Source organism: Salarias fasciatus, chromosome 7 (genome assembly GCF_902148845.1).
Source record: "Salarias fasciatus chromosome 7, fSalaFa1.1, whole genome shotgun sequence".
Taxonomy (NCBI): domain Eukaryota; kingdom Metazoa; phylum Chordata; class Actinopteri; order Blenniiformes; family Blenniidae; genus Salarias; species Salarias fasciatus.
Window position 1 is genome coordinate 25,127,361 of NC_043751.1, and position 21,217 is coordinate 25,148,577.

A 21,217-nucleotide genomic window follows, 5' to 3' on the forward strand; every position below is an offset into this window, starting at 1 on the left:
GCAGCTTCCTGCCTTCTCTTGATGTGTGCAGGGACTTCAGTGCAGGTTTTCCTGGTGAAGCTTCGACCGTCCATTTCGGTCTTAATTTGGACGAACGTTTGATGAAAACTCCTCAAAGTCTGTTCCGGTTCGAGCCGCGTTTGAAAACGAAATCACTGCATAGACAACCCAAACACTGTTAATTAATGAAATAACTCCAGCTGAATTATAGCTGAGGAAGGTTTGATTAATTGCTTCCTGGAGTCAGATTTCCTCTCCACTCCCCTTTTCCTTGCCCACACAGTTGGCCAGTCTGCACAACTTGTTTGCATTTCTTCATGTTTGTGTACATTAATGTGAACCGCTTTAAGAGAGAGAGAAAGAAAAAAACAAAACAAAAAACAGCAGCAATAGTTACAGTAAGGGTTTTCAGTTTTATCCAGTCGGTTATTTAATAATTCATGCTTCTATATTGGGGTTATCTAACACATGACAGTCAGACAGTGTGTGACTCTCTGAGCGGCGTCTGGGGGCTCCTCGCGCTGCAAAGCCTCATCATCAAGACACCGGCTCATCGTTGCTCCTCTTCGTTTGACTCCCGTCTCCCTGGAGAAGTTGCATGTTTAACGCAAAGTGACACACGTATGCAGGCCCGCTTGGATTGCCGGTCGCGGCCATCTCATGCATGCACATGCACAGATGTGCCTGTGCTGCGGAGTAGGGTGGAGGTGTGCACATGTGCACGTGTCGGTCCCGTCTGCCGCTGCTGCTGCTGCTGCTGCTGCTGCATCGAGCCTGCTGTGGCTAATTAAAAGAATCCTGCCTGCATTATTCATGAGGCTGTAATTATACATTCCTTTTGCCAATCCCCAGTCAGAGACATTAAAAATAGATCTGAGTCTCGGTGCCCCGCCCTCCTACGCCCCGCTTTCTTTCTGTGTTTTGACTATGCCTCTCACAGCATCTCTCTATTTATCTATCCTTATCAGTGTTTCTCCATCTCCCTGTCACTGGCCTCATTGTCGAAGCCTTCTTTCTGTGTTTGTCCGTTCCATCGCTCCTCTCATCTTCGCCGCCTCGCCTCCGTTGGCGCCCGTCTCTGATGTTCCTGTTTGGGATTGGGGCAGAACATTCCTCTGACAGTGTCACTCTCGCTCGGCTCCGCGGACTGACCCCCCCCCCCCCCCCCACCCCCCCAGTCACATCAGGCCACGATTCACACTCGTGCGTTTTGAATCCGCGGCGACATCTCTGCGGAGTGACTCAAAGGAGAAAAGATAACACTGCCTCTGATCAGCTTAATGGGGAATGCTGGCTCTTAAACAGCAGACAAAACCTAAAGCCAAGAAGTTTTTCACTTATTGGTTGTAAAAAATCTGATCAAGAGGAATTACAGTTAGTATCAGGGGCGTCAAACACATTATAGTTCAGCCTAATTTCATCCTGAGTGGGTCACTCTGGTAAAATAGTGCCATATTCATGTTTAAACCTTTAGGTTTTTCTTTGTTGTTGCACAAAAATATATATATTTTTGCAAAATCCAATAATTTTGATAGAAACTGAATATAATCTCAACATAAAGCCAATTTTCATTAAACCTTGTGATGCAAAATGCAGCGAAATGTCATTTAAAAAAAAAAAAAAGTTTAATTCTGCTTGTTTTTACAAACTCACGTTGACATCCAGGTTTGGCCCATGAACCTTATGTTTGACCCCGCTGGTTTATATTGTCTCCTGTATAGATAGATTAGATTGTGTCGCGTGACGTTCACCTCCTGCAGTGACACTTCTTCCACCTGCTTTTAGAAACAAGCGTGTGTAGCTTGACGATTAGCTTTGAGGACCATGCACTTATTTCCATTTTGATGAAGCTGATACTAGATGGGATGGGGACTTTGTAACACCTGCCAATCAGAGAGCTTATTACCAACTAAGTAGACCACTTAGTTCATCTTGCCTGTGGGCGATGCTCGCAATTGTTCTCATGTCTCTCCCAGAATGTAAATCATAGATTATTGCCTTGAAGCCACGAACAGAGAACCTCATCACCTCACTTCACGTCTGTTTCGTGAGGGTTGTATCGTTAGATTTCGTGGTCCATTTCAAATGAGAACGCATGAAAAATGATAAAAGTGTAGTTTCGTTTAGTGCTGTTGGTTGAATGGCAACACTCTGGAGGCGAATTCGTTCTTGTTCATCCACTGAGCATGTGCAGAAGAACTCCTCAGAAAAGTTGAGTTTTCTCGAGCGTTTTCAAAAAGTTGTGTTTTCAGTGGCTCGAATTGTGGAAACGGTGTTTTACGTTTTCACCTCAAACGGCCAACAACACATCTGCTACGTATACATCTGAAGACCGTGAGTCACATCGGCGCTAAAGACTGCAAGCACCCTGGCGTTGGAGAACGTTCGCCCTCATTTGGTTTGCAGCATTAATCATGTTCAGTATGGTAAATTTTTCATGATCCTGTATTAACAATAATTGTTTTATTTCCACAAGAAACCTCCTCCAGCTGAAAGTTGGTGTAGTTTTTAGAGGCATTTAATTCCTATTATCTCCAGAGTGCCCTTGAAAGAAAATAAAAACACAACTTCCCATTATGTTGTCAGGACAGCGCCGCTATTATTGTATTCACCAAATTATCTCTGTTTTGTGCAGCGAGCTGTCTTGGAAGGGAGCTGTTGAGCAAATGTCTTATTTAACGCAGGCCGGGTAAACAGTTTCTGTATGCATGCGTCAGCGTGCCGCACTCCAGGGCTAAACTACTTTTCCTGCGTTTGAAGCCGTTCTGTTGGTTTGGGCCAGCGCTGCTACTCTGATGTTGTTGCCGTTTTCTTTGGTTGGGAGGGTTTAGAGGGCTTCGGGGGAATTCAGGCCGGGTAGACGAACGTCACGGCTGACTGAGAATGCGAAAAGAGCAAAAAAAAGAGGAGGTGGAGGAGTGAAGGAGATCAAAATTTAGTGAATGAAGAGAGGAAAAGGAGCAGTGGGAGAGAGTGAGACTGCATTCATTGAGAAGGGAGCGAGTGTTGTTTGATCTTCGGCTCGCATTTTCCCTCCCGCACAATATGACTCAACGGCTTTTTGCTGGTGTATTCCCTCCCTCTGCACAGACGAGAGGATGTATAGAGAGACGTGGAGATGAGTTACAGCAGCGATCGATGGAGATACAATGAGGGGAGTAAAGCGAGCAGAGAAATAAGTACGAGGAGGAAGTGAATTACAGAAGTTGGCTGAGCCACCGAGTGTGTTTATCATTTTGGAATTAAATAATATACTAATTTAGGTGAAAGTTTTCGAATACTGTTCCCAATGTTACGGTATGTGCATTAATTTAATAACGAAAATGAAGAAAGCGTCTACTTTCCATCTGTCTTCTATGCCAGTGGTGTCAAATATAAGGCCCGTGGGCCAATACCGGCCCACAAGAGGCTCTGGTAAGACCGGCTAAACCACAAGAAAATGACCCCAAAACATTTTTTAAGCAATTTTCTGAAGAGTAGTGAAAAAAACACAACACTGAGACCCGAGCTGAGATGTCCGTGATGCTGCCACGGTAGTTAGCAAACCAGGATCAACAACAGCAACATGTTAGATTTCCTTTTTTTTGTGTGCACATAGCGATGAGAAAGATTTAATTTCCCATTGCAGTTCACGTGTGCTACTTTGACATGCAGAATATTCCGCGTTGCATAGCTACAGGGAACACAGTGCAGCGCTATTCTCGTCACCGCCCACAGATATGTTCAACAACACAGAAATTGAGTGTAGTAATCTTTATTGAGCATCAAAAAGGCAAAGAGAGAACATTAGATCGCGCTTATTAAATCTGCTTGCGGACTTGTGTGGTAATGCGAGTGAAGGAGCACAGAGGTGGAGGAGATTCCCATGCCCCTGTTGCAATAGATTTCCATATGGCCGAAACAAAAAAAAAAGGAAAAAAAGAAGAAAACAAAACTGCAGGAGTAAGCCTTGGTTCCACATTGTGTTCCCTTTTAAAAACGGATCCCAGGGCAGCTCTGCGGCCCTGATGTGGAGTATTCGGGGTTAGAGTGCGGGAGTAGAAAGCAGCTCCCAGATCTGTGCCTCGGGGCAGCGAGCTTCTCAGAGCCGGCGCCTCGGGGAGCAAGAGCTAAGCCAGCATAAGCCACTACCATCTGCCGGCATTGGTTTTGCACTTCTGAAAGATCAAGTTTAAAAGTGAGCGAGGTGTTCCAAGTGGGAACATCTCCTTTTCATCTTCCTGCTCTCCCCTCCTTGTAGTTGCTTCCAGATGGAAATTAATCCAGTAATGATCTTTAACCGCATGGATGCCAGGACTGCGAGAAGAATGTGTGTGAGCGTGCGAAGCAGGTGGAGATCAGAAAGGCTGTTTTTTGTCTTCTCCCTCCTTTGTTTTTCTCTCTCTGTCTCTGATTGATGGCATTGGAAATCAGGCTCACAGTCAGTGTCCTCCTCCTCTCCTACCTGCTCCTCGTTGGGTTCCCAGTGATGAATCAACCATTGATCAGGCCACTTTGAAAAGCTGGAAGAGAAAAAGCTTCTCGTGTTTGGGGTTTCCCGCCTGCTTTGCCAGGCTAAACAGCTTCAAGGGAAAGGCAGAGAGAGCAGAAACATGCCAGCGAGGGCTCGTGGGACCTCTCTCAACAAGTTAAAAACATTTAAAAAAGGAAACACATGCAGAGACGTCCTGGTAGTCTGCTCATATTCAGATAAACAGCCCCCCATGCAAGATCGTTTATACCCCCGGTGGTCTTAGATGTGTCTTCAGTGCTGTGTTCGAACAAAACACAACTTTTATCAGACCCATGAAGAAAAAAATAATCAAAAAACATCAGACTCTTGTTATTTATATAAGCAAATCAGACTGTTTAACAGCAATAAAGCAGATTTGACCCTAACAAACATAAAAACACAGGTTACATTTGGTCCATTTTGCCTTTTCTTTGTTTGATTTACACAAAGGCTCAAATTGCAGCTCCACTTACTTCTCATGTGCGAATGTATCATAACAGTATTAAATAATCACAACTAAAACTTTCTCGAGCCACTAAAAAAGTTTCCAACTTGGAGAACGCCATAAATCTCAGACGGCCCGAAGCATCCGATGCTCAGACGTTGTTAAAATTAGATCTGCACATATTAGGAGAGACTTTTCAGAATGGGGAGGTTGAACTCATTTTAGTTAAGGAGCCACAAATAACTCAGAGTGATCACAACAGAGCCTGACTGGTGAAGGAGAAGCACAAAACCCCAGAAAACACAACTCAGACATTCCTCACAGCTTCATGCCGCAGAGTTTTCAAGTGAAAACACAAAACTTTTGTTGCGTTTTAGGGGTCTGTTTACATGACAACGGATCAAAGTCACTGAAAACACAACTTCAACACAAGGTGGAACTTTTTTGAAAATGCTTCCACTTCATTGCTTTGGCAGAAAATGCAACATTTTGGAAAAGTCCACTGACTCCATCTCCATGGAAACGATGAAAAATGCTACTTTTTGATAACATTCTGACTAGATCTCCGTGGAAACGGGGGTAAGCGCAACTTTTTTCAAACGTTGCCCCTACTAATAAACAAATAGCTACAGTTCATGGTCCGAACAAGCTTGGTTCCTAGTATTTCAGCTTTTTTTGTTTCCATGGAAACAGACATCAAGCAAGTTTTCTAAAACAAAAACTCAACAATGGTGCGTTTTCACTCGAAACGTAAACGTGGTTTTAGAATCATGCCCTCAAGGCACATTGTTCCTCTCAGCAAATACTTTAAGTGTGACAGTTTTCCACTTCCTGAAACGTGAAATGTTGAACTCAGATTTCTGACAGCGTGATCCCGGACATGTCTCAGCCACTGACTCCCATATGAGCTGAGTGCTATATACATAAAGTCAGACGGGCGGAGGATGTTCTTTAGATCTCAGGGCCGAGGAGTTCCTGTCAGTTCAGTCCTCTGCAGAAAGTTGCCCACTTCAAAAAGTTCAGCTCCGTGCTGTCAAAATGAATATAGCCTGGCACCATTACAGATATTTTCCAGGACAGCAAGTGGAGCAGTGATTTTATGAAACATAATCACTTATGAAGAGACGATGAAGTGAGACAAAAAGCTCATTACCAAATCAGTGCTGGCACATGGCTCAGCGATGTCGAGCCGCAGACACGCTGCCAGACAGTGCTTCAGTTATTGAAAAGTATTTGATTAGTGAGATTTCCATAATCCAATGCACATTTTGTTGTTATTTAAGCTCTCTCATTGATGATAACGACTGTCTAATTTGACACTTTTCTCGGTAAACATTTCTTTTTTTTTCGTACTGTTTCTTTCCTCATTTTTTTCTCACTTTGACCCTCCTCTCCAGTCGGATTTTCTACCACTCAGCTTTATGCTCGAACGTTGATTCATTATTGTTTGACCAAAAACCTGCAAACTGGTGGAAATGTTGACTTGAAATCACACAGATCAGCAAAACACAGCTCGGCGTTCACTGACCAAAGTTCTCGGTCCGCGTCTTCCTCCGGCGGTCCCTCCACATTCGATCGTTAATCACAGGGCTGCATGGGAAGCATGGAGAACGAGGGTCAGTCAGCGATGCGGTTCCAGGCCGGCGCCATTATTCCCCACACTGTTTGATGCTATTGATCAGGGAGGAGGGCCGAGGAAAAGGAAAGATCAATGCACTTGCTGATTCAGTGGCAATACAAACTGAGACGCACAGCCTCCTTTTGTCCATCTGTACTGATCAAAAACACATAAATGTAGAATACCAGACAAAGTCTTTGTGAGTGTGTCCTTTTGCCCACTTCATAAATATGTGCCGAAGGTTTGCATGACGTTTAAATGCATCCCTTTTTCCATTTTCTCTGCTCAGCTTTGCAACTTTATCCTCACCTCAGTTCATTCTGAGATGGTTAAGGGTTAAAGTTCACTGCGATCAGACGTGCGCTCTCATTACAGGTGGAGTCAATATTGGGTCAGAGAGATATCACTGCCTCCTGTGTTGACATGCAGGGATCGTTCCAATACATCTGCAATCACAGCCCTCCTCTATAACTGAATAAAGTGCCCCGGTAAGGCTGACACATGCTTTTTGTTGGCCTACATGGATCAAATCTTTTATGCACAGAGTGAGTTTCTGGGCAACCGCACACTCAAGATCTCCACCACATGACTGTATTTACAGCCTTGTGCTCAAATAAAGCTATTTCACTGAGCCAAAGCCAAAGCCAAAACTCACACAGATTTGTTTTATTATTTACTGTCAGATTTCCTGTTTTTCTCATCCAAGAAGGAGCGCCAGTTTCCGGGATTCTGGTTTCTGCTCTACATTCTGGTTTGGTAAATATGACTCTGCCTTGAGTGAACACTTGGACATTATGTACAAGTACTGTGTTTTGGCAAACGTCGGTGTGAATATCTGCACACAACACCCACACATAATGACATGCTTTAGCTTGTTTTGGGCTCTCGAGGTCTGATATTTTTAAATAGAAACTGTAAGAGAGGCTCGCTTGAGGCAGAGGAGTGACAGTTCTGACTGAAATATCTTTCAGATTTGGATGAAATGTATTTTTGGAATACATTTAACTTAGTCATTTTGCTTTTTATCTGGAACTGCTTCGTCTTTCGCTCGCTCTCTCCTTATTCTCGGATCGTCTTGGAAACCCTCTCCCTTTCCAAATCGAGCATCCACCACCTCTCAGCAGCACATGTCCTCGCCGTCTCCACCTGGCCTCTCCAGCTTTATCTCCAAACTGCTTAACCTCAGCTGTCCCTGTGATCTGCTCACTTTTAATCCCGATCAGCATCTTTCATGTCTGGCTCCTTGTTTCTTTTCTCCAAATCATCGCAGCACTTCTCAGATACTATATAAACTACTTTCTGTTTGGCTATAATTGGCAGAAATTCTCTGATCTCAGCATTTCACCATCACCGTTCATTTCGTAGTGTTGTTGCCAGAGATCATGACAGTCATTCAGAGGCGTAAAGGCAGGTGTGCGTCGTCTTTTCCTGCGTCGCTGTGCTCTGAAACGTCCTCGTAACACTTCATTTCAGTCTTTACACAAAGTGCTTGTAAAATCCTAATGTCTGGTGTTCCCCGTGCGCACTCCCCCCTCTCTAATATGCCCTCCGCTCAAGAAAACACAGAGGAAGATGGATAGCGAGGGAAGTAATCCAGTTAGGTTTTCATGTGTTTGCGGGCAGATATTTTCTCTTTAATGTGTTTATCATGACTTATGAGCTTCTGTATGGAAGCCATTAACATATGATTAGCCTCACGAGCCTAATGGGCCTGTCTGCTGTGTCTCTCTCTTCTCCTCAGCTGCCTCATCCCCTTTTTCTTTTCAGATCTGCGTCTTTTATCTCCTTCTTTTTAGCATTTTTTTTTTAAATCAGGCCTGCTCTCCTCCACTTCCTCTCTCCCACACAATGCTCTCCATTATTGCTTAATTTCTCAGATTTGTCATTTGAATAATGTGCTAGCCCTTTTCCCTGATCTCCTTCACTTTTGGCATCGTGAGTGAGACTTGTGTCTGTTCTCTTCTGCAGTCGACTCTCCTGTTTGGCTGCTTCATGCAGACACCTGAGGTGAAAACCCGACTCAGTCCGTCCCCCGTCAGACAGTTTGCTGCAGGACGGTGTCTCTCTGCCCTGACCTGCTTTTTCAAAGTTCCTCTTCTTTTTTCCACCCATCTTGGTGCTGCTTGACAGCGTTTCAAGCGAAAACGCATCGTTTTGGGTTTTCCTCCGTTTCGAAGCCCGAGACTATTCCGAAAATTGCTTTCAAAAAGTTTCCATTTCAGTGGCTCCGAGCTCCATCGTTGTGTAAACGACACTCTCAAAGCACAATGAAAGTTTGGCATTTTCACTTGACAGCATCGTCGTGGAAACGTGGCCCGAGTGCTACTTATTAGCTCAGCTTCGCTGCTTCATCTCTCCCGTTGTTCTACGACTGTGAATCATGTAGTTTACCAAGTTTAAAATCATCCTCCGTCATCTCTGAAGTCCCGGCTGCAGCACCAGCCCACAGGGGGAGCCAATAATGGGGACCAGGCATTTGTTGTTCTATGGGTGTGTGTGTGTGTGTGTGTGTGTGTGTGTTTGTTTCAGTTTGTAAGCAATCTGTCTGATTGTAACGTGTGCGCGGCTCCGCGGTCCCCGGCAGAAAACGGATTGGTGTTGTTGTCACGGCTCCCCCTGTATCAAATGCACACGCCGCTTTTTTCCACGCCGGCGGTGGCGTCCCTGCCGCTTCTCCACATCGTTTGTGACTGATCACTTAACTGGAGTTACCTGGGGACATTTAGGGAGGCGACGCCGGGCGGGATGCTTTTGTGGTTATGCAGCAAATAAAGAGGATTTGTGCGGGTTTTGACAGGATGTTTGTGAGGGAATCCCAGCAGAACCGACGGTGTATCAGACACTCAGATCTCTCCCCGAGCATCAATGTGTTTATGCTCTGCTAATATTTTCTGCGAGGTTGTTCAAATGTGGCGTCCCAGTTCATCTCCAGTCGTTGCCTCATTCTTTTTATGTGTTCATTTTTAGTTTCTTTTGTGTCTGTCTGTTGGGGCGGAGGACAGACGGGATTCAGTTTTGTACAGCTTGCATTTTTTTCCACATTTACGACACGAACAGTGCCGAAAGGTGTTTTTTGTTGACTTGATTAAAGATCCATGATTCTTCTGGACTAGATTCAGACTGACACAATCCATCATACACTTCTGTATCTCTCTTCTGACAGTATAGATCAGTGTCGTCAAACATGAACCACAACAGACTCCAATCCTGTATTCATTTTCAGTAGTAATTGTTTGGTTATGTGAAAAAAATGAACATTTTCATCACGTATACTCTGCACCGCACCAAAGACAAACATGAAAGTTTAAAATTAAAGGTTATCATTCCTCTGTTTCACCTGTCGGGGATATTCTAGATGAAATGCTTTTGTTTTTTGGCCTGAACTGTATCTGAATGTGTCTTACAACTCTCATTAAAAGTTGTGCTTTCAGTGGCTTAGACTATCATCATCGAGCACATTTTTAATTTGAAAAAAACAAAACAAAACATGAGCAAGGGGAACATGGAAACTCTGCACAGAAAATCCCACAAAGAATTAAAAAAAGAACTGAACTGGAACCGTAAGCATTCACGCCAGAGCGTTACTGTTTTTCAAATAAGCCACTTAAACAACACATTCAGGATCAGTTTTCCGTGTCTTCTATCGCACCATCACTTTATCTTCTTCAGGTTTTATGTCCATGCGGTCCATTAAAAGATCATTTCAAGCCACTCTCATGTCATTCGGTTTGACTAATCTGTTTGTGTGCCCTCGAAAATCTTTTTTTCTTGTAATAATTTGCTGCTTTCTTGTCCTCACGTCTTGTGTCGTCCTATCATTTTGCCAATCATCTCTGGAGCAACTTGATTTGTGCTGACCTGCGTGAAAGGTGCTCTCCAAATGAGCGCGGATTGATTGTTATTCTTAGATAATCCTCAATAATTATCTCCTCCTGACCTTTGTTTTTTTTACGAGGCCGGTGTTTGTTGCCACTTCACCTCACACTCCTGGAATACAGTGTTTCAGTGCATTATAAGAATCAATAACACAAATGGCCCGCACACTTACTGACTTTATGACTCAAATGAACCCCAGAGGGCAGTTTAAACGAGACGCTGTAACCCTTCACAAGTCATTATGAGCATCGTGAACATGAGGTCAGGAGCAATTTCACCTCAGTCAGGTCGATGCCTGTTTACTGTCGGCCTGAACAAACCCCACTTTTATTTTTCTCATCCAGTTTTGCAGGTTAATATGCTCACTTTCAGACCTCCTTGACCTAAAAACATGTTGCCTGTCCTGTCCTGTTCTTCCAGGGTTGGTCAAGCTCGGAGTCCACTGTGTAACATGCCAGAAAGTCGCCATAAAGATCGTCAACCGGGAGAAACTCAGCGAGTCAGTACTAATGAAGGTACGTTCACTCCTGCCGGGATTATTTTCATGTTGGAGTTGGAGTTACCGGAGGTGGACACGTCTCCACTTCTGAAGTGTGTCACTCAAAACTGCATGTTGAAGTCGGTTTTGCTTTGTACTGTCAGTATCTGTGAGCAGAAATAAACAATGGAGTTTATAATCCCCACCAAACAAAGTGCAACGATTCAACTCGTCCGATCGCTGATTAGAAAGTCTGACTTTAAACCACTTTCTAACACAATTTTCTCTTTCTTAAGTATAAAGAGATTTGGACTGTAACTGATCGTTGGATGAAGGAAACTTTATTTGTAACCCACATTTGAGGAACGTGCTCCATGACAATAAATGTGAGCAACAATTCAGACGATCAAAGAGGGAAAAGTTAAGAAGGGCAAAGAGAAGATAAAGCACCAGAAATAAAAACATCATTAAACATTTAAAAGATGCCAAATTGCATATATATAATACAAGAGTTGAGATGCAGTGCAGCTTTCTGTAACTCATTATGTTCTTGGCAATGTCTTGAACCATCTTTTTTCAAACAGCTTTTACTACGGTTTCTTATAAACCAGTGGTGTCAAAACACATTTTTGCCCAATTTCACATTGACTTATTCTTTGTTGGTGCAAGGAGTGTATGTGATGAATGCATATATTTTCACACGCCAAGCAATTACTACCAAAAACTACTACAATATCAACATAATTCCAATTTGAATGAAACCTTGTGGAGTAAAATCTCCAATAGCTGTTCCATTATGCATGTTTTTGCTGGATTAGTTTGCCCCTCAAAGCCGTTACTCTGCAAACGTGGACTTTATTGTTGGAATAGTCATTGATAAAAGTCAATAAAAACCAAAGCCTGCCTGCAGAAAGAGGATGACAAGATGCTGAAAATTGTCTTTGACAAGAGGCACGCGGAGACGTGTGTAATTATTTACTTATGAGCTGCGAAAGCAGCAAGAGAGTCGTTTTGCTCACAGTACAGGTTAAGTGAAAATAGAAAATCCCTCAATATTGAATCGCTTCATGCTGCAGCATCATTGGACTTCAGATGAAAAGCTCTCTGTGCTGGGATATTGCTGTTTGATAAACAGTTAGTATTAATCAGCCTCTCGCTGCGCCGGTGTCTTCCCGCTGCAGTGGAAGTCTCTCTCTCTCATTCCACTCAGCGTGCCGTCTAAAGACAGGTCATTTCTGTTGCCTCGGCTCTGACAGAAGTATTATTAGTTGCAGCGGGAGCGGTAACGTTTGACAGCAGCGCGAGAGGTAACGTCTTGCTGCCCTGCAGAGGGAAATGAGAGTAACGGACGCCGAACGCTGACAGGTCTCCGACAGGATGGAGCGAGGCTTCTGCTGAAGCTGCAGTTCACAGCCAATTACTGAACTCAGCCACTGTCACACTTTTTCGTCACGCGCGCACACACACTGTGCTGTGTGATGGCAGCAAAGGTTAAATTAATCTCCATCATTTAACATGAAGGAAACTGTTTCAAAATGAAGGCAGACGTTTGTTTTTTCCTACCAGTTTTATGTTTATGTTTTATTTCTGGATCAGATCTGTGTGTGCGTGTGCATGCGTACTTACTTTCTCGGTATGCACCTGTTTTAGCTAGCCGGGGCACAGATTATGACAGGTATTCAGGGCTTATATAACTTAATAGAGTGTGTGTGAGTGAGTGAGCGAGTGTGTTGATACTGTATCGTCTTCAGTGCAGACATGCAGCCCTGCTTTGAGCCGAATTCCTTCTTTAGGCTTCTCTGCTGTGTGTTTTTGGTCGTTGACTTCATATCCAGGCGTCAATTAAATTCCAGAGCCTCTTCATGGCCGAGCTTTGCATTTATATTGGATGTGAGTTGCGACTCGCCGTAAACAACACCAACGATAAGACGAGCACAACAAGTTGAGGAAAACAGTGACATTGATTTCACACATCAGACAGTGGAGATAATCCCACCTGTGAACCGACAGGTGTTTCCCATCACAAATCCAGCGGCCACTCCAAATCTCCCATTGTGTTGCACTGCGCAGTGTGTGTATCTCCGCAGTGTGTGTGTGTGTGTGTGTGTGTGTGTGTGTGTGTGTGTGTGTGTGTGTGTGTGTGACTGTTTGGCTGTCAGACTGTCAGAGTGATCGGCTGCAATCTCCTGCAAAGCTCGGCCTGTGAAATGTCACCTTTTAATATGCTAATGTCTCCGGTCCCCACGGTGCTATTAGGGGAGAATCTGACCGTCCTGGACAGGTGTGTGTGTGTGTGTGTGCGCGATACGCCACACTGCTGACAACACTTACAGTATAAGCATGTATGCATGCATGCATGTGCACACTACAAATTCCACCCCGAAACCCTTTACACACTGAAATGTTCACAAGACTCTGTGTGTGTGTGTGTGTGTGTGTGCATCACAGGTGCATTCATGCACATTTTTAAGTATGTGCACGGCCACATCCTCCATGACCCGTGTCATCTCTCTCCGTCTGTCCTCCTCCTCCTGACGGGCCTTGGGAGTCAGGGGTCTGCGGAGACGAGGAGCCGGTTTGAATTAATTTTCTGTGTGGAGGAAAGCGCCGCGCTCGCCTCGCAGCGCGCTGAACTTTACAGAACTAATGCTGAACTCTTTAGTGACGGTCCTGAAGGCGGCGACTCTGTGGACCAGAACGGCATTGACTTGTCTCGAGTAACGCGGCCTCCTAACAAAGGAATCAGCCTTGAATGCTTCAAAGTACAAGTACAGTGTCTCTCCATGTTTTTTTTTTTTATTAAAGTGATTTCTAGAAGGTTCCTTGAATGATAATCAGAATCTCCATCAGCGCGAGTGAGTGAGTGTCTGTGATGTTTTCATTGACGGAGAAACAGATGAGGATGAAGACGGCGTGTGCACACATGGCAGGATGTCAGTGGTCTGAGAATGAGCTGTGTGTGTGTCTGAGTTTCAAAGGAGCACTTAATGTTTCTGAAACTTAGCCCTCTCTCTCTCTCTCTCTCTCTCTCTCCTCTCCCTCTCTCTCTCTCTCTCTCTCTCTCTCTCTCTCTCTCCCTCTCTCTCTCTCTCTCTCTCCCCCCTTCGCCGCCGTGGGGCTGACAAGTTGAGAGATAGCAGGAGGGAGTCAGGGTGAAAGAGCAAGGCTCAGGAGAAAAAGATGGACATGCTGCGAGACGCCCCGCTGTGGCAAGATAACACAGATGTCTCAGTGGGGACGCCACGTATCTACTCACATTTCCTGTCAGAGGTTGAGCACGTGTGTGTATGTGTGTGTGTGTGTGTTTTTTTCGCCCTGACCCGCTAATGTGATCGTCACACATATGGCACGGTCCATTTACCGCTGTACATTTGAACACGGAGCGAATGCGGCTCAGTCGCTGGAGTGGATCGTGTTCCAATCAAGAGGTGGGCAGTCTGATCCCCCCGTGTCCGCATGCTGGGAAGACGGTGGCAATTCCACCGATCCCCAAGTGTCTCCATCCCAATGAAAGCAACCTGAAGGAGTGTATGTGAATGATCATGTAAAATCTATTTACTGATTATTTAGATAGATGGATAGATAGATAGATAAAACTTTATTAATCTCCCAAGGGAGAAATTCCGGTGTCCAGCAGCACACAGATCATTCACATGCAAATAAACAACAACAGTACAATAAATACAAGTGCTCAGATTGTACTTGGTTTGGCTCAGGCACATCTGTTATACAGCCTGATTGCTGAGGGGATGAACGACCTCTTGAAGCGCTCAGTTCTGCAGCGCAGTGACAGGAGCCTGTTACTCCGCTCACTTTTTTGAGCTGCAACTGTGTCGTGCAGTGGATGTTTGGAGTTCCTCAAGATACTCTGCATTAGAGCCCCCATCCTCCTCTCCAAGACTGCTCCAACAGAGTCCACCTTCCTCCCCATCACAGACACACACCTCCTGATGAGTCTGTCCAGCCGATTGCTGTCTCTTTTTGTCATACTGCCGCCCCAACAGACAACCCCAAAGAAAACAGCACTTGCAACAACAGACTGGTAGAAAATGTACAGCATGTCACCACACACGTCAAAGGATTTAAGTCTCCTCAGGAAAAACAGCCTGCTCTGTCCTTTCTTATACAGGGCCTGAGCCTGCTCCGACCAGTCCAGTCTGTGGTCAAGGTGCACACCCAAGTATTTATAGGTGTGAACAACCTCAATACTCTCTCCGTCGATGATGACAGGTTGATGAGAGGGCTTCCTGCCAAAGTCAATGATCATCTCCTTCGTCTTCGAGGTGTTCAGAATAAGACCATTGTCCCTGCTCCAGGTGGTGAATCCCGCGATGAGCTCCCTGTACTCCTTTTCATCCCTACCCTTCACACATGCCACAATTGCAGTGTCATCTGAATACTTCTGCACATGACACGCAGCAGATCTGTGAGCAAAGTCAGCAGTGTACAGTGTGAAGAGAAAGGGGGATAGTACAGTCCCCTGCGGTGCACCAGTGTTGCTCAACAGGGTCCCAGATACACACCCCCCGAGCCGGACGTATTGTGACCTCAGAGTCAGGTAGTTGTGGATCCAGCGAACAAAGAGAGGATCCACTCCCATCCTCTCAAGCTTCCCCTTCAGTAACTGAGGCTGGATGGTATCAAAGGCGCTTGTAAAGTCGAAAAACATCAACCTCACATAGCCTCCAGCTCCCTCCAGAAAGGAGAGTGCCTGATGGACCATAAACAAGACCGCATCGTCCACTCCCATGCTGTCCTGATAGGCGAACTGAAGGGGGTCCAGCCCCCCCTCCACTTGAGGTTTGAGCAGCCGGAGCAGCAGCCTCTCAAAAGTCTTCATCACCACGGATGTTAGGGCCACTGGTCTGTAGTCCTTCATCCTTGCAGGCCTTGCCACCTTGGGCACTGGGACAAGGCATGAGGTCTTCCACAACGCAGGGACACGTCCAGTCTGAAGACTCCGATTGAAGATGGTTTGGAGAGGCACAGCCAGCTCTGACGCACACTCCTTCAGCAGCCGTGGTGATATTTATGACTGAAGACGAGGTCCGTCAAAGATAAAATACTTAGAACATATGTTTATTAAGAAATATTAAGGAACGTTAGAAGCCGTTTCCATGACGTTTCAAGTGAAAACATGTTTTTGTTTCAGACAAATTTCACGTTTACATGACAACGTTTCAGAAATGATGTCAGTTTACACAGAAACGGCAGAAACGTTGAAATGTTGTAGATTTCATGTTGGGCCTCTAGTGGGTGGTCCCATCTCCACTTGAAAACACTGAGGTGCAAACACGGCCTTAATTACCACAGATTAGTGTTTGTCAAACTCTTTCGGTGTGTGTTATTACGCACATACAACTAAGACGCTGATTTCAATCAGAGAAAGGGTGTCCTCCCACTGTTCAATGAGGAAATCCTCAGTGAAACTGACAACAGCAGCAGCACGGAGGTGAAAATGAACCGAACTGTTGCAGAATCTTGACACTGCAGTCGACTGTGGTCTGACGAGCTTCTCCCCGAGAGCAGAGGATTTGGCTGTAGCGTATTTCATGCCATATTACCTATCATTATAGGGAAAGCAGCAACTTCTTTAATCTGCAGTTTAGTTTTGGGGCTGAGTTAAATTGTTACTAGCCGCTAGCAGTAACAAACCAGCAGAGAGGGAGAGGGGGGTATCTTTAGCATCCAGCTGTTGGTGGCTGTTGTTGGTGCCTGCTCTGTTTCCCCCTCTGAGCCAGCGAGCTGGTGGCGGCGGCGGCGGCGGCTGCTGCTGCTGTCGGGATAAGGACAACTAATTAGCCGCAGTGACTCTCTCTCCTCCTGAAGCAGCACAACTTCAAAGTCACTCTACTGTCCCCGAGCTCAGAGAGAGAAAGGAAGAGAGGGAGGGGAGGGATGAAGTGCAGGATGAAGGGAGGGAAGTGTGTGTGTGTGTGTGTGTGTGTGTGTGTGTGTGTGTGTGTGTGTGTGTGTGTGTGTGTGTGTGTGTGTGTGTGTGTGTGTGTGTGTGTGTGTGTGTGTGTGTGTGTGTGTGTGTGTGTGTGTGTGTGGAGGGCTGAGAGCGCTGCTGAACATGAAGTTTGAAGTAGATATCTCACTGTTTCTGATGTGTTTCTCTCCGAGGTCAGTCCTGGTTTTCGCTGACCGCTCCGTCCTTGATGTGAGTCGTCAACATTTCGACTGAGGAACGGGAGTCTGGAAACGTCCAAACGCTGCGTTGTAATTGCTCCTTGAAGCAAATAATGCAAGAGAGACGCAAAAAGGACTAGAAGCTGGCTAGGCAGCTACTGACTAGCATATGCATCTTAATTCCATTAGTTTAGGAGAGTGGTGTCAAACGTAAGGTCCATGGGCCCAAACCGAGCCACAGTAAGCTCCAGTCTGGCCCACTAAACCACCACAGAAATAGAGACAATTATAAAGAAATCACTGACTTTTTAACATAGCTATTTTTTTGAAATAGCTAACATACTGAGACCCGAGTTGAGGTATTGACCCCGCTGGCATTAAAGCTAGTAAGCTAGCGTTAGCCTCAAAGCCACGCTGTCAGCCGGAGTTTGTAAAAATTTGCTTGTAGAAATCTGCAAAATCCAAGTTGGATTTCATTTTTGGAAATTTCACAGGATTTTGCACAAGAAAGTAACATTTAAATGAGCTTGATATTGAGATTGTAATAATTCTCCATAGTAAATGTGAAATATTTTTTAATAATGGATTTTTTCCAAAATGTATGCTTGATGCGACATTGTAGAAAAACTTTAAGGTATAAATCTGACTTTTTAAAACAGTTTCTTAGGAGTAGTGGACACAGCATCGACAGCTGAGCTGAATATGAACTGAAAAGGTTAAAATCTTTATTTTGAGGGTCTGTGACGAATAAGGCCATTATTTTTGCAAATTGATTTTCTGAAAACCAGCTTGACTGTCCATAAAGCGAAGGTTCGTTGTCATTAATTAGCAACACTGTATATCTTCGTTTGTAGCTTGGACGCACAGTGAAAAGTCAAATGTATTTCGACACACGAGACCATGCTGTTTTTAATCTTCACCCTTTTAGAAAAAAAAAAAAAACCGAAGTGAAAGTGGTGGCTTATAGGTCGAGTAAACCAAGTGACAGAGATTGTGGTGGGCGGGTGAGGAGTAAAATGCCACGGTCACAGATGAATCACACAAGTTCTAATCTTGTTATCCCGACACCTCGGAGACAGCGCTGTAGCTTTCCTTCTCCGCCATCTCTCCTCTTCCCTCCTAATGATTATAGATCGGCCATTCTCTCTGTATTGCTGCGAGTGGGTTGATACAGGGATGCTTCTAACATGCACACATCCCCTTTAACTTTACATTGTGTGTGTGTGTGTGTGTGCGGCTCAGAGTTTGCTCAGACACCCTTTAAAATAAATGGGTTTCATATGTTGTGCCCCGGCGTGTTGATCCATCAGCTTTGCGTGGTGTTGAGCCAGAAGCCAGGGCTTAGCACACAGTTTGAGCCGAGCAGGTTGGCTGCACAGAAACACTGTGGAATTACCAGCTCGGCTTCTCGGCTCCGCTTCCGCTCTTCCTTTACTCATTTCAGGCTGTTGATGTATGACTCGCTCGCAGTCAAGTGCTGGATGCTGCTGGAAATGTGAATAAAAGATAGAAGCTGGAGAACTTGAGAAAGTCATTTTCTCATAGCATCCTCATTCTGGAAGAACCTAAATTATTAAATTGATTTTCCTGCACCCGCAAGGCCTCGCAAAGCTCTCCGTCTGTCATCAATCAATATCCCAGCCCCTCACCATTTTACACCCTGATTTGGTTACCGATCACCATGTGTAAATCAATGCATGTCCACTACTTTCCACAGTAATTACTGAGAAGCGAGAAGGCTCTGCTTAAGCGGAAATAGAGATTAGATTTTACTAACAAGGCACCACAGGTGTGTGAAGAAACTTTTAGTCCTGCTTGGATGAGATGTGTCCATGGTTTGCATTATGTTTTTTGCAAAATGTTTCACAATTAGAACCAAAAATGACTATAATCTCAACATAAAACCAACTTTAATGATACTTTCTAATTTGAAAGGCCTTTTGTTTGGCGTCCCTGTTCTGTAGTACCTGGGATCAGCGTCGGCCGGTGATCCCAGCAGGTTTAGCTTCAGTCAATGAAGAAACAATAGAGCACGATACAAACACCAGACTGCCCTGGAAAGACGGAACAAGTCTCACAACTACAAGTTTTCCTATTGATTTTTTTACCTTTTTCAGTTTTGTCTACAAACGAAAATAAAAAAAAAAAATCCATGGAGTGTTACAACAAGCGCAGTCGATGTCCCACTGGGATCCAGTGACAACTTCATGAAAAGCGCTCCATTGTTACAAAAAAAGAATCAAAGAAGAAGAAGAAGCATAAAACTCAACAGTGAGCCCAAGAAATATAATTGCACCTTAATTTCTCTTTTAAGAAGCATTTGCATTGTCTTTTAATATTGAATTTTGTTTTAATTGAGTTGAATGCTTTTGTCGTGAAACCACACACACACACACACACACACACACACACACACACACACACACGTGTGAGGAAAAATACAATGAATTTATAATCTGAATAACCCGGCCCACATGAGATTGAATTGTGCTGAATGTGGCCTCTGAAGTAAAATGTATTTGAGTTAAACTATAAGACGAGCTACAGTCTGGCCTGGTCAGCAGTCCATCGCTGTGTAAGCACACTCACACAAACTCACATTCACACACACACGAACCTGAAATGCTTGTTTCTGGAGCAGGTGAGACACAGCTGGCAGGAATCTGTTGCTGCTTCAGACCGCCGCGCTGACAACGCTCATCAAGCACACGCACGGTGACTGATTTCACCTTTCATGTGTCTTATTAAGATGAAACAATAGATGGAGTGCAGACAAAATAATGAAGCGGGGGACAGCAGAACAGAGCAAATAACGTTGGCCTCGATTGAGCTCGACAGGAGACAGACAGACATCTAAATCAGCTGCGCTTGTTTCTTCTCATCAAAGGCAGCAGATGTTGTCAGATAGATGAGAAAGCTTTGTTTTCCCAGTTATTCATGGTTGCTTTTTTCCTGTTTCTTTGTGAGGGAAGGGCATGTCTTATACAACAGTTCTCCCATTAAGTGAAGTGATGCTTTGTTGGGGAGATCAACAAAATCCTTCTTTTAAAGTTGTTTCTTTCTTTCTTTCTTTCCTTTGCACCCAGATTTTGATTCTACCCCTGTATATCACAGGTGAACCCACTGAAGTGTGTTTTGTGTGTGAATCAGGTTTTGGTTTCTTCCCGAGTGTCGCGATAATCCTTTATCCATCGTGCTTGACTGGCGACTGATGATTGAAGAGGAACGTCGCGATCTCCCGAGAGTGAAACGTCCTCCAACCTCGGCGTTTACTTTTCACATGAAAAGCCTGAAACCTCCCGTCTGCTCACACCTCTGCACGCTTCCCGTCAGTATGCTTTTGTGAGGAGCTCCGGTTTACCTTGGCTCATCAAATACAAACGCGCAGCATTTTACTATTACGTTTATTCATTCTGAAGAATGTAGAAAAGTGGCAGAGATGAGAGGAGCAGCTGAACCGGAGCGTTAGAGCCAGACCAGGCGGGAGATCTGTGAAGGAGAAGACTGAGGACGCTGGATGTGAAATGCTTTTTAAATATATATATATATAAATATATGTACCTGGTGTCAGTGGATCAATCCCGTAATTCTTTGCACTGTGACTTTTTGACATGTGTACAGAATCCATCAAGAATGAAATCAACCAGTTATCACCCCTGTAGTCACTACTTTTTCTTTATATTTGAAACTGCAACATCAAAGGCACCGTCTGTTGGTGCAAAGTATAATCAGAAAGAGACGAACACGGAATGCTTCTTGCGTGTGTACGCCGCTTTGTCATGATTTTCAGTGAACTGACATCACAGACATGCACACAAAACTCCGACTGTCGGCAGCAACCCGGTGCGCTGTTTACATGGACTACACCATGGGACCCCTCCCAACCGATGGAAATTTCAATCGGATGGTGCAAATGTGATCAGATTGAAGTGTTTAAATGGTGCAAATTTAATTGAATCTGCAATTTAATCTGATTTATTTTGGTCCTTGTATCCACAGCTACGGTTGTTATTGTCCGTCTGCTGATCAAGTGCAGAAAAATCTATTTTCTACAGCTGTAGTGCACATGTGCTGCAGCAGCATTTTGGAAAAGTTACGTTTTCCCCTGTTTACACGTCAATGAAATCAAAAAGTTTCATTAACAGTGGCTCTGAGCACCGTTGTGGTTGAAATTGA

At 44.6% G+C, this 21,217-nt stretch overlaps 1 protein-coding gene across 2 annotated transcripts in view; it reads left to right on the plus strand.

The window, feature by feature from the left end:
* The window catches only part of brsk2a (BR serine/threonine kinase 2a), a 169,786-nt gene that overhangs the window by 91,580 nt on the left and 56,989 nt on the right, over window positions 1-21,217 (plus strand). For both annotated transcript variants that reach the window (XM_030095534.1, XM_030095533.1), the window contains exon 2: window positions 10,852-10,946. In XM_030095534.1, the coding sequence (XP_029951394.1) occupies window positions 10,852-10,946 (95 nt within the window). The remainder of the gene's footprint in view (window positions 1-10,851; window positions 10,947-21,217) is intronic.